Below are 14,913 nucleotides of genomic sequence, written 5' to 3'. Positions count from 1 at the left end.
TAGCTACAGAAAACGACACACTTTAGAAGCATACCCTCATTATAGAAATCTACCTGATTCGCCGTCTACAGAGAACATAAAAACGTGTTCGACCTTTTTTCATACAGTAAAACCTTCATATAATAAGCAGCATTTACTTGCCATGTCGTCAACCTAGTTCAAAGTCCTCATTTCTATTTTGTCTTAACATTGCTCTAAACATCTTCTTTGATATACGACCAAACTTTTTTTAACGCCAAAATGTCTTTGGATATAACACTGACATTATAAAGTGATAGAATTATTTTATTTCAATCCTCAAATGTCTAATAATTATGGTCTATAGTTTAGTTGTTTGATGGGATTAACCAGTCTGTGTTTTACGTCGGATGAAGAACCGAATATGATTCTTGCATTTTCGAAGATACGTGATGCATTGACGAGTTTTAGTTCATCTTTGGAGAATTTGTCGTTAAAACAACTTTGTTTTCTCTTTATTTGACGTTGATCAATCAATTTACAACAGTATTCGAACGCATTGGAAATAATAGCATTAGGTTTGATACGTGTATTAAATAAATATTTTTTGGGATATAAGGAGGCTCGGCAAAATTTTGCGGGAAACGTATAGATAATTTTTCATAAAAAGGTACAAGAGACCTTGAAACATGTTTGCGGTGGCAGGCAGTGTACAACGAAACACATTAAATCAAGGTTTATACACAAGTTTGATAATACTTTGAATACAATTTCCAACTGTGATATGATGTATGTTTTACCGGGCAGTGATGATTTGTAAGTGTATCGAGGATTGTCTATGGTATTAGCTTATAAATGGTAATCAGTTGTTATTTCTGGTAAAGGTTGAAACGTACACCTCTTTAACTCGATCATTTATCTACATTGAACTTACTGAAGCACAGGCTAGGGGGTCTGTTTAGGATGTTTTTGATTTATTTCCTCGGACTTTGTAGTAAACAAGTCGAACAGAGAGGGAAGAAGAGGGGGAAGAAAGGGGAGGGACGGAGAATGGAAAGGGATATTGGGAGTTTGGGGTTAGGGGAGGATAAGGTTTTAGGCCATGTGGGTCCCGGGGCTCTCCCGGCCCACACAAGTCAATCCCCGCGTACACGTGTGTTTAGGGTCAGAGTTTCAGGGGATTATTGCCGGCTGGGGACGGACAGACCCTTATCGGGTTTGTGTATGGGGAGGGGGACCAGGCACTGCATTCCCCAGTGTTGTTACGCTATGCCGTACAAATTGTGGGAATCCGATATCTAGATTGGGGGTGAAGCGATAACTGTTATGAACAACCCGGTAACAACAAGCTATGGGGGAGGGGGTGAAGGAGGGAGGGGGAGGGGATTATGTCCCTATTCATGACGGAACAACGTAATACTACATTAGCTGTATCGTATATTTTCTTTCATTCACAAAATGTCGTGGGTGTTCGCCACTGATTTAAATTGCAGTACTATAAGAAATATATTTTGTTTCAAAATCACAGTTGGTTGTGGTTCAGTCTAGGTTGGGATCGGTTCCGATAGTGCCAGGTTTGTACTCTATGTGGTAAGGTTGTTGTCAGATCTAAAGATTAAAATGTCTCAATAAATCGTCAATTTTGAGATTCTTTTTATACAGGAAACCAACTGTATACACACACATATATTACTAGTACAAATTATTTACACAATCAGAAAACATTGTACCTAAGGTCATAAACTGGTTCTAGCTTCAAACAATATTATACAGACACTTGAATAGGTAGTTTATCACAGTATTGTCGTCATCAAATATAGGTTTTTAACAGAATTGTGTTCACTGTAGGATGAGCATATCCATCCCCGGATTGGGAGATAATAGGATATGATATTACACGTATATACGTATGTAGTAGCATTGTAAAACGTGGTATATATGTCCATTAGCTTCAGAAACTAGATGTTTTGTTTAAAAGCAGATGATCGACTTAAAAAAATATCGAGTTCTATTAATTAAGAACAATCATTCCTCTTTTTTTTTTTACATTTCGAGTTATGAATGTTACTCTTGAGTTTTAATTTTGATATTTTAAACAAGATTAATATATAACATTATACATTTTAGCGGGAAGAAATAGCCTGATGTATTTTAGTTTGAAAATATACTGTTTGAAATTATTGTTGACTGATCAGTTTGTTGGTTTAAAAATATGAAAAAGAATTAAACCTGTATAGAATGCTTTCGAGTTAAATTTAAAAAAAACAACGATATTCATTCCTGCCATCGTGTCTTAATGTTACACACACCAAGCTAAGCCTTTTGTCTGATTTGTTTCTTTGAATTTTGTTTTACACTGTTTAAATAATCTAGACAATTAAATATACATCAGTATGGACGTAGATCCGGCCCATCTGTTTTCTTGGCCATTACCCGATAGACTCCACTAGAATACTCCTAGGTGAGGATGTGTGTACAACTCGTACGTCACGGCGTTATAACCAACTCGTGTTGGCATATTGAAGGTGATAAGCTCGTATGACGGTAGATTTTACTGTAATTAAATGTCACTCCAAATCTTATAAGATTTTAGCCGGTGGATTTTTTTCCACGATTTCTTACACAATGTATAAGATAATTACCAAGTTTAGTATTGATAAGTCAACGTGATGAATAGATACCGATTAAAGTTTAGTTTAAATTATATTTTATCTCGTAACAGTTAAAGTTTGCACATATGGTTGCAAATCCTAATTATTCTAGCTACACATAGAAGCTATAATCACATATTTATTCTATAAATTACTCAGAGTTACAATTTCTTCATATGTTTATCGATGCAATAGCCCACGTAAAAGTTAGGAAAATTCAAGTTCCTCTATCACGGAAGCCATGATCGATAGTAAGTTATGTGCAATTTTATGAAGTACATGAACATTCTACTATCTGGCAATACTTTAGCCTAAAGATACTATATTTCATAGATGTTTTATTTCATTGAACCTTAAATAATTCTGATGTCACCTACCGGTAACTCGTCTCTATCACATTTTTTAAGACAGATGTAAAGACGACACCAGATACCTACAGCCCGAAACGTAGCGACAAGATTTCATATTTAAACAAAATAAATGAAATATGTCAAGTTTAAAATGTTCATTTTTTATTTCAATCAATATACATTTATTCACAGATTCATTCGTCGCAAGCAATATGGTAAGAAAATCAAACAAAATAATTTTGGAAAAAAATGTTAAGATTAATAAAATCGTTTTAGAACGTTTAAATCCTATGCATTTATCAACTAAATTTTATTTCATTAAGATCTGTTCAGTTAATCCAAGGCATGATGATTCTCAAAATATCAAAAATAAGATCACCAGATAATACCTATCCAATTTATCATTACTTTAAAAGCCTTTAAAAATGTTTGCACGTACATAAAATTAAATAGAATATGGAACAAACGAAGTTTCAAAAGAACCTGAGTGTAAATGAAGGCGAACTGTGTACTAAGCGGGCGGAAATTGAATTATAATGTGAGATAAAATTACAATCCACTACGAATAGTCCCCACGGATTTTGATGAACAACTTTCACCTTACCAAGGTGTGTCTGTCCAGGCATGTTGCATGTGTTTCTAACTGATGTGATCAAATTTGAAACACATATCGGTATAATTTCCTGACTTGTCTACTCCCCGTAGTTAATATGCAAGCGACGAACTTTAAACACCAACCAGAAACACAGATCTCAAACATCCGCTCGGCCAACACCGATTATGCGCATTACAAATCCGGAAGCAGTTCCATTTTTGACATTGTAACCTATAGCAACAGAAACTTCCTGAGTGATTGATGAAGGGTTTGATTCCTTCATGGACGGATATTTAAGAATTTGGCACTTTTGACAAAAAAAATCAAGAGTATTTCATCAAAAAATCCACATATAAGAATATCTATGCATATTCAATCTACTCGCGATACAGCCAGTCTCAGCTTTGCAGATACATTGGTGATACAGTAGGCTTCATGCTGTAGTAGTTCATATTGTAATTCTGTCCTATACTGGGTCCGTTCTCAGCCTGCATGGGTTGACCCATACCCTGAGGGATGCCACCCCGGAAACCGAGAATGTCATTAACGGAATGTGAGGATGCAGCCCACGCCCGCATCATACATGGGGTCACACAGTTGGCAGTGGTCTGAGGGGGCCGGGCCGCCCCGAGGGGTGCCAGTGTGTGATGCTGAGGGGCCATTTGAGCAGTTGGAACAGCCGGCATGGAAGGCGGTGGACATGAGTATGGGTAAAACTGGTTATAAATAGGAGTTGGTGCCGCAGTGCACGGTACAACCTGATTCTTTGTCTCGTATGTGGGACTGGGGTTCTGTGGTATTGGGCCACCCCCTATCTTGTTCCTGAGAATACGACTTATTGAGCTGACTGAAGGAACATTGTACTTGTCACATACACCGTCCGCCAGTAGTTTGTCACGAATCTCCCAGGCGAATATCCCAGGGTCTCGTTCCTTGTACACCTTTATATGTTTCACTACGTTAGGGGTGGTAACCCGGGGTTTACTTCCGCCAATGGCCCCAGGAAGTATGGACCCCGTCTCGTTATAACGAGCTAGTATCTTACTGACACACCCATGCGACACTCTGAGCTGCCGACTGATGTCACACGGCCGTACTCCGAGCTGAGCCAGTTCCACGATCCTAAGACGAATGGCGTTAGGCAGGGGACGCCCATTGACGAACACACCTCCGAGTTGGTTCACTTCGCCGAAAGTCGATTGCTCTAAAAATAGAAATAAATACTTTGTTAGATATTTCAATTCATTTGAAGTTGTCGCCAATGCTATAAACGACGATAAACCATGCAAGAGAATAGACCTGAGTCCTATAGAAAGGTTGCAAAGTTTTTCTAACAAAATCCTTTCCGATAGCTTTGGTTCTAAAAATTATGGTATAATATGTATACTTAGTGATGTTTCCAGGAACACGTAATGTCAATGTGACGTTATAGTAACATACATACAAGTATAGCCATTTGCTGAGATCTATACTTGGTATGATCGACCGTAGTCGAAATGAGTATATTAACCGATGACAGTATATTTATTGATATGTTTTCACGTTGTTGTTTGAAAATGTTTCGTTTCAGGCAAGAATGAGAATAGAAATATGAGAACCGGTTAGACTAATTAACATTATTAAAGAATTATTGTCGCACTTTTGTTATATTTTCATATTTTGTATAATTCATTCAAATTGATAGAAATTTTGATTACTAACCATGCATTCTCATGCTCTTTAGTGTTCAGTGTACATTATCTTCCTTTGGTGATTTATAAAACTTGTGCTTGTACGTTTATCATTTATAGTTATTGTTACTATACGTTAGTGTAATAAAAATAATAATAATGGTATATGTTCAATGTTTTGAGGTTGGAATATAAACGGGTTGATTTCGCTTTGTTGGATCTCATAATATTTCTTTCACAGAGAAGTGTTTTCCTTTAACTATTTTTAGTATAAACTTAACTTAATTTCAATAGATTGGCCTGTATCCAATTACACATGAACATAAGCAAACTGTTTTGAAACAAAAACAGTTAATTAAGTAGAGTTTTTTTCTGTTAAATATGTCTTATTTGTATTGTCTTAATAACTGAAAATGATAGTTGCTGCACAATAAATACTTGTGACGAGCGGGTCACAAACACAAATGTAGATCATAGTCTGCCTATAACGATCACAACTTTTTCTGAAAAAATGTTTATATAAATATAAGCGGTCCTTATCATTTTTTTCTGTCGTTGAGGTTTTTTAATGGTATCGTGTGACACCTGAATGTAGAGTATATTGCTTTTGTCATAGTCATAAACATTTTAACATTCAGAGCGGGATAACGAATCTCTATTTATGATGCTGTAATGATCAATAGGATAATTGGGTTTAACACTGTCAGACTTACAGCTATTCAAGTGATGGCTTAATATTATACACTTCTCAACAATTTTTTTTTTATTATTTTTCGTAATCTCTATCAAAAGTAATTTTGTTAATCATTAAATTTCTTGAAAAATCCTCACTTTACACGATTTAAACCTGACAAATGGCTCTCGTATTTTTTAAATATAAACACGATTAAGACCTATAAAAATTACCTTGACTAATTCGACAGAAACTATAGAAATATCCTGAAAAGTTTGTGAAGAGTTCACTATTTATATAATAGTACGTGTGTTGTGTTAAACGGAATTAAATTGATAAGTCATATAAAAGTATATATACTCAGAACTAAAATATACTTACTAATTATATAATCAAATCAAATTGTGTGCACAATTACATTCATTACATATGTGGTAGTACTTATGATATACAATAGGACTTAGTTTTGTTATTTATATATTTGCTCTTGTGTTATATACAAAGTAACGCTGATTATTCATATAATATGACATCATTTGGTTATTCATATATTTTATTCTAGTAATATATAAAAGGTAGCACTGGTTATCTATATAATATGACATCATTTGGTCATTAATATATTTGTTATAAACAAAGTTACACTGATTATTTATATAAGATAGTGCTTATTTTGGTTAATTATATAATAGGACTTATGTTAAATACAAAGTTACACTGATTATTTATAGCATAGTACTTAGTTCTGTTTTTGTACAAAGTTACACTGATAAATATATATTACGATTTGGGTTATATACAAAGTTACACTGATAAATATATATTACGACTTGGGTTATATACAAAGTTACACTGATAGATATATATTACGACTTGGGTTATATACAAAGTTACATTGATTATTTATAGCATAGTACTTAGTTCTGTTTTTGTACAAAGTTACACTGATAAATATATATTACGACTTGGATTATATACAAAGTTACACTGATTATTTGTATATTAGTTCTTGAAGTATTTAGGAAGTTTTAGTGATTTAACATTGAAACTGAAGGAATACAATATTGACTTTATAATATCTAATAAAGCAACATAACATTTATGTTCTCTTGTAATCATTATCAAGAAGTTAAAAGATATTTGATGTTTTTTCTAAATACAAACATATCAAAAAACTTACTTTACAGCCTGAAATGATTTTGCGATATAAGTCTAAATCTGGTATGAACCAATTATCATTATTTTGCATTAGGAACTATTTATATGTGTTAATATACACCGAGTTCTTTCAAAAGGAAAATGAAATGAATTTCTGAATCCTTTTAATATATTGTTGATAACTCGTTTTTCTATCTAACTACATCGAAACACTGTAGATTTACAGAATTCGATTATTAGAAAAATCCTGTTATTTTCATTATTATTTTGTTTATCTTTTTTTTTTGATATTATGAACTGTAATAATTCGACATTATTATACGATTCGTTTCAATTCATATAATCACAAAATTTTCAATAGAAAGAATTCGTTTGTAAGTGACATAAATTATGGATGAATTAGATATTTCCTATACACAATTGTTTAAAAATATATTTACTGTAATAAGTATTTCGAAAAAATACTAAGAATTGATTCACTTCAGCGTGAACATAATATGATGATTTATATTGAGATTAAGCACATGTATTCCTTGCAATACAGTTAAGAAACCAGACACTAGGAAATATGAGGAAGTACTGCTTGGCATGTGACTACACATAGATAGAGATAAACCAGACTTTTGTTTGATGTTGAGGAAAACTGATTATTTCTAGTAAATCATTTATTTGAATTATTTGTTAAACCTGTGGATGGGTTGCCATTTTGTCGGTGAGACTGTAGTACCAATGTCTGGTCGAGATCACGTACATTGGGGGACATAAAACGTAGATATGCTGGCACGAAGCTGTACACTATACATGGAGAACAGGGGTCTATATGGAAGGGGAAAATCACAACAATAAAGTTGACATTCATGGCAGGGTGCCACTCGGTACTGGTAGGGACTTTTATAGAGAAGTACCCGTGTACAAACTCCTTGGTGGAGTAGCTAATTATCAGTTATGTAAACCACATTCTAGTGAAGCGTTGTTAGGTTAGCGCGAAAGAAAAACATGGTTTCGTTTTCCATAATTATACAGCACTTAAAGATAATACAAAAAGTAAAGGTTATTGAGATGTTAAAGTAGCAGTTTTAGGCAATGAACATAGAAAACATCAACCCATTTATCAACCTTCTGGAAATAAATCCATTTTAGAATATGTGCACAAGCTAATTCGTGAGTGCAGAGCTGTGATGGAGCTGTGTGTAACCATGTGACCTAGGCGACATTGCCTTCCGTCTGACAGCGATACAGCAACACTCATGCACCATGGTCAAATTACCCCATTATCTAACGGCTTGATGCACCCAAGGTGTAACATGTGTTGGCCCGACCATCCTCTTTATCTTCGTGCATCATCCACATAACACGGTTTATACCCTTCTTCCCTCTTAACAATTATGGATTTGTTTTAATCTGTTGAGCAGTTTCTGTTCACTGTACTGTTTGGGATTAAAATACTTTTAATCTAGGGACGGGTTCTGGAATTGATAACACTCAGCAGAATTTTAAACCGTATTCTTATCTGGTATAGTCTGATATGTATGGGTTTGTTAAAAATCTACTGACGTTCACTGGTCGTTTCAATAACTCTTCCATATACATATTATTTATGCGTTTTCACGGATTCACTGACACAGTTTCCTTACTCTCTAGAGTTACTGATTTTGTGGAATTTGGTTTGTTTCTACTACACTGTCGAAATAATAATAATAACAAAGGAAAAAAAAAACCAGCATATTTTAACCCCTGCAATAAATAACGATTCTTAAGTTCATCTTGATTTTTCACATCCTGTATAATTTGAATATTAAAATCATCTTTGTAAGAACAAATATATTAAGTAAGGAAATTTGATTTACAAAATGGAAACATTCATTACAGAAAAAGTTTTTACATCTTTGATTGTTGTAGTTGTTTTATAATTTAGTTACTGTATGAAATAAAAAAAAAAAGAATAAAGAAACAATTTTAAAATTTAATTTTTAACTTCAAAAGTGATTTTAAAATTTGTAACAAAATCATTTGTGAGAAAGATTATTTCAATTTAATTTACATCAAAGCTAATCACAATTTTAGAATATATAACGAAAAGAGGGATATCATAATTATTTGGATTTACAACAATTATTTGATTAGTTCAAATGAAACTATTAATTTTTTATATCTTATACTATTCTGTCTGCAATTGTGGTGACAATGTTTAGTTTGTAACAATAGGTATAAAGAAATGTACTTATTTCAAGACATAATTGAGAATTACTGGTATTTTTTGTTTGTGAAATTGTTATTAAGTTTGAAGCTTACGAAACAAAAAAAGAGGATTTTTTTTCAAATAACGAAGATACTTTTAAAATAATTAAAAAATATGTCTATAAAGTGGTTTCAAATAATAGCATTTATATCGCTAATGAAAATATAAAACTTAATAGTTTTTCCTACGGTTATTAATGTTTACTGATACTCCTTCGTTCGATTTGATTAAGATTAATTACTCCCATTCTCGGATATCATAGTTTATATGATAGTTTGGAGAATTACAATAATATTTGATATCTTTGACATCAATTTTCAAAGCTTTAACACAATATAAACAGAAATAGTTATGTTCGGATTTTCTATTGACATACTTATCTTTGTTTAAACTTCTACCTACATTATTATTTAAGAAGCTGTTTAAAGAAGGGCAGCACTTATCATATTTAATTTCGGTTTGTTATTGCTTCTATCAATCATCCTTGATGTCGGATTGCTATATTTTATAACAAGCGTAGACGACATATTATCATGTAAAATATAATTAAGTAGTTACCTGGAATATTCGTAACCATCTCGTTCATAATGATATATTTAAAGATATCTAAATTAAAGAATTATACAGGGGTGCCCACGGGTGCACGTTTCCTTGTGAAGTCAGTCCACTGAGATAAGAACAGAGGATTTTCCTTCGCTGATAAACTCCGCATTTTATACACTTGTAAATGTTGATGTTTATCCAATAAATTGTAATTATCTAAGCCAAGATCGTTCAGCTTATGTCGTACATTGTCATGCGATATCCAATAGGTTTGATACTGGTTGAGGCGGCCCCAGTTGATATCACCTCCTCTATGAGCAGACGTGAGAAAGTATTAATTCGCCGTCACTTGTAATTACTCGAGTGCGTTATCAGTCTAGCCGTTCCTACAGGGGATACTACTGGGCTCCCAGCGGTCAGTAATTGGCCGTAGTATAATCCTTGACCACAGCTTGATCACTTGTTTCTATCAGTTCACTCTGATACATTTTACTCTCTCGCTCTTACGATTTTCTGAGTCTTTATCTCCGTTTATTTTCACTTTGTTGCACCTTCAGTCATGCGAATCGCGTGGTTTGATCTGTATATCAATTACAAACTTTGTAAGCTTCCTGTTAAATTACCGCATGACACTCTTAATTTTGAAATTGATGTCGTCATGATGTCGATGTTAAAATGCATCGTAGATTTGTTAAAAATGTAAATATATTTCTGTTAAAGATGGGAGTAGAGGTGAACATACGGTCAATAGTTTGGTTCCAATACTTCTGAACAAAACTCCATTTTCCCTTTCAACAGCTGCAATCCATCAGTACTATTTGTTACATGAATGAAATTAAGAAGTGATTTTGTTTTGGGAAATTTATTTTCTCAGTGACATGGACTGAGCTAGGTTTGTTGATTTTTGGCTAGAGGATACCGGTTTCAACATCTGGAAGTAGTATGACTTGTGTATCATATTTTACCGGCGATCTCTCTCCCAATCCCCTTTCTAAACGTTTCTAGCCCCAGCTCGGACACCTGTGCTGTTTGATAGCAAGCCAAAATACGATACATGTACATTTTCCTTTAAAAATCGAACACTTTATAATATTTCAAGATAAGATTGCATACCCCCAGCGCGAACTTACCCATGCAAACGGCTTGGATTTGTAGCGTCTCCAGTTTGAAATATTTGTTTCTCCAATATGAATATCTTTTTTCACCTAATGGGAAATAATTGTCCAGCAAGTACTTGTCGATCCACAGGTAAGTTTTCCGTCACATACCGTAAGTGCACCTCTTGGCGTATATGTGTGTCAATGATATTTGGCTATGACTTTTGGGTCTACTGAAAATGAGCCATGGGCCTGCGGACGGGCCCCGGCTCCGTGCCCCTCCGTTCTAGGCCTGTGATTGGAGCGCGCCTACCCACACGTCAATCTCTCCCGGCCACGGTACCTCCCACGGATCACTGCGACTGGTTCCGAGCTAACGAACGTGCACTCGGCCAGCTACCAAACTCATTTACGATTCCTTCCTCTCACAACTTTACAAATTCATGCCCATTTATCTTTGGTTCCACAATCCCTATCTTATAGCATGACAAAATGCCCCTAAATGGACTCGTTGGTGTTTTCTGGAAATTTATATAATCTCATCACCAATAAATAAGCATGTTTGTTATCTTAATGTCTATTTGATTTACCTTTTGTTTTTCGAATAATAATACGTTATTTTGTCTCCATTGCAGCGATCTTATGACTGCTATTTGGATATTGCCAAGTTAAATACTAGATTCGCCAATATGTGACTTAGTTTTCTTTGGACAAACGGTTATCGCATTGGCGTTAAGCATATCGTGTGTATTTCACGAATGTCGACGTTGCGTCAAGCCCTTTTGGTCTCGCGTGGTAGCCCGTGTCCGTGCCATAAAGAGACCCCTCAAAGACCCAGAGAGTGAGGTGTCTTGTTGAACAACGATCGAATGCTCGTTTGGGCGGCTGAAGCGGAACAATGCGACTCCGCAACGCTGTCATGGCAGGGCACACTCGGATTCATGTAATTTGATTGTTACGTGAGCTTCCATCACCAAGAGTAAGCGATGTCGGCGGACCGGCACGAAAACTATCCCACATCTGCTATCCGATGAGAAAGCCACTCATATCTCCAAGGTTCCATATAAAATGGCCGGTACTTTTATTTTTTCCATTATTTTGTTTGTTTGACATTGTACAGAGTATGGAATTAGCGGAGGATTTAGGGAGCTGAGGAATACGTAAGTGAGGCTGCCAAGTTTGGATCTAAATGAAGTTCAGAGGAGCTACCATGTTGTCATCTGTACAAGGTACCGATATGTGATGGCCACCATCCCGCCTTCTTTGTTTTCATCGCCTTCCCACCTCGTCTAACGCTGTTGTTGGCAGTATATGATCATATTTGCGTTTCTGTACCTATACCTTCTTGTAGAAATGACCGCTTAATTATTATTATATATTTACAGAACCCTCGAAATCGTGTTTCTGTGTATATTATGCAATGCGACGGACATATCAGTCATAATGAGTTGCACTTACATTAAATCATACATACATTATTTTACGACAACAGAGACTTAATGGTTTTTTCGTATTTGTTCGAATTGGACAAACTCCCAACACATTTTTTTTGCTGTGTGATAGTTTCCATTTTTGTATCAAACTTAACTGTTTAAATACGATCATTTACGCTCCATAATATATAAACATTGGAAAAAAGTTGGCCATGTTTAATGTTTACCGATTTGTTCCTTCTTTAGAATATTCAGACTCACGTACCGGGGTACATTCATTCACAAAAATACAATACCTCAGAGGAGGATATAAATTCCTTTTAGATTTGTTATCGAACAGCTGACTAAACATGTTAAAACGTTTAGTGTGACTATCAGCTACACATTTTTTCTTAACAGAAGTAAACTTATATTTAGTCCATCTTACTTGGAATCTAATTTTTTCTTCGTGTTTAGTATTTCTGCGTCCATGAATAAATATGTTCTTCGAACATTCAGCCCCGCATTTTACCTAAGCATTAAGAAAATTCATGTTCTTGATAATGTCACAGAGAGAGGTAACTTATTAACCTATTTTTCACTGTCAACGTAAACTGTTCCTGATGTTTACACAATGTCTTATCTCTATTTTTAAATTATACATTCTTATGTTCTTTGAGAAAAGAAGAATACATTTGCATATTAATTGATTAATGATTTGTTTGTTTATTTGGCAGGTGCCTTAGCCAATTTTACCTGTAAAGAGGAGGACATTAATACGAGGGTTTGTATGCGAGCCGTCGTTTGGGGGAAAGGGCCGATAAACCAGCACAGATAAGCTTGGAATGAACGTGGGAACGGGCAGTGTCCAACACAAAACAATTAACTGTAGGTAATTACCTCTTTTTATTTGACGAAAATGTAGAATAGAATTAGTTTTATATTACTGTCACATTTTTGTTTATTTGTTTTTCTGATATTCTTAGCATAACATTTCGTAAAGCCTAAAACATTAGATTATTTATCAGTATATTAACAGAATTAATCTTATATAACAAAATATGAAATAATTAACAAGAGAACAGTGACATGCTGTTCTATATTAAAACATTAAGATATTAAATATTGCAAGTGAACAACAAATTTAAGTATCTTTTTTCTTTTATATTTCTTTTTTTATATTATTTGTTTAGTATTTAACATACATTTCATCTTCAAACATAGTAAGAATTATAAGAACCTACGATTCAGTAAAAAGATGTATTACCCTGAATCAAATATAACTATCGAAACACACCACATGCCTTTCTAAAATATAGATACATTTTAGCTGTATAAATTAATAAAATCAATCTCGAGATAAACAAAATTTGTTTTCGGATTTTCTTTTATAAGTTAAAGTATTCCTGAAAAATTTGCTTACTTAGTAAGTCAAAATTTTTAAATTTATTATTTTAATTTACTGACTTCAATTCAGTTAATAAATTCATTTAAAAAGATATGGACTCATTATAACACATTATAAATTATATTTATAAATAAATCAATTCAGAAGACCAAGTTTCTTCTCCTTTTCTATTTAACAATCCATGTTACTTGTTTGCTGTAGATATTACAGATATATAAAAAACAGAAAACGTATTATTATTGTGATTTATTTATGTATTAATTTAAATCTATATAATAAAGATAGATGTCTTGAAGATGATTTGAAACATTGTGGAATGAAATATTCTTCATTGTGTCTAATGTATTTTATCGTTATTTTAACAAGCAAATACATATTTCAAAGTATTCTGTGTAAATCAAGTTAAAGAATCTTTGTCGAAGTGAACCAATATCTTTTTGTGTAATATTAATATATTATAGAGGTCCACATTAATTTAAAACTTTGTAGGAATCGGTATGTAAATGCCAGTAATGACCTTGTTAGCAGTTATGAAAGTATTTCCAAATATTTTACACGAAAAAATCAAAACCATCTTCATACAACGAAAACAATGTACATTTACTGACGTATATGAAAATGTATATAATTATTTATTGTGTACGTAACATATATTCACTTTCTTCTTCGGTGGAGCATGTGCATATAATATAAGGATCAGTTACGGTATATATATACAGAAAAGTATAAAATAATTCTAAACACGTGTTAATTGAAAGCAGAACAAACATATCGTTATACAAACTATTAGTATCTTATCAATATCTATCGTAACGATATCATGTGATACTAGTACTGACTGGAATTCATTTAAACTTAAGCATTAATTATAGTCAAACAGGCTTTGCGTAAAGGCTTGTTAAATAAGGAAATTCTGTCGATATTTTCACGTTATTTAGAATTCTTATGAATATGTAATAAATATTTAAATTTGTGAAAGTCCATAATAAATATTTGTTTTGCTATATTTCATTTAACCCTGTTACAAATTTACTTGGAAAAACATACTTCGTATATTATATATCTAAGAATAAGATGATCTCATTGTATTTCAAAATACAACATTGTTATGTAATATCAAATGATCTTTTTAAAATATAAATATTTATACAAAGGCAAA

At 33.4% G+C, this 14,913-nt stretch overlaps 1 protein-coding gene across 1 annotated transcript; it reads right to left on the bottom strand.

The window, feature by feature from the left end:
- Positions 1–3,126: 3,126 nt before the first annotated feature.
- On the bottom strand, positions 3,127–11,217 carry LOC110456942 (paired box protein Pax-1-like). The gene is made up of 2 exons (XM_021508015.1): positions 10,968–11,217; positions 3,127–4,758 (listed from the first exon to the last, which is right to left on the bottom strand). The coding sequence occupies exons 1-2, from the start codon at positions 10,969–10,971 to the stop codon at positions 3,953–3,955; spliced, it is 810 nt and encodes a 269-aa protein (XP_021363690.1). The 5' UTR covers positions 10,972–11,217; the 3' UTR covers positions 3,127–3,952.
- Positions 11,218–14,913: the final 3,696 nt, after the last annotated feature.

This window comes from Mizuhopecten yessoensis, unplaced genomic scaffold, assembly GCF_002113885.1.
Source record: "Mizuhopecten yessoensis strain PY_sf001 unplaced genomic scaffold, ASM211388v2 scaffold8963, whole genome shotgun sequence".
In the NCBI taxonomy this organism is placed as follows: domain Eukaryota; kingdom Metazoa; phylum Mollusca; class Bivalvia; order Pectinida; family Pectinidae; genus Mizuhopecten; species Mizuhopecten yessoensis.
Note: the sequence above shows the minus strand (reverse complement) of the source record. Positions and strands in the feature narration are given on the sequence as shown.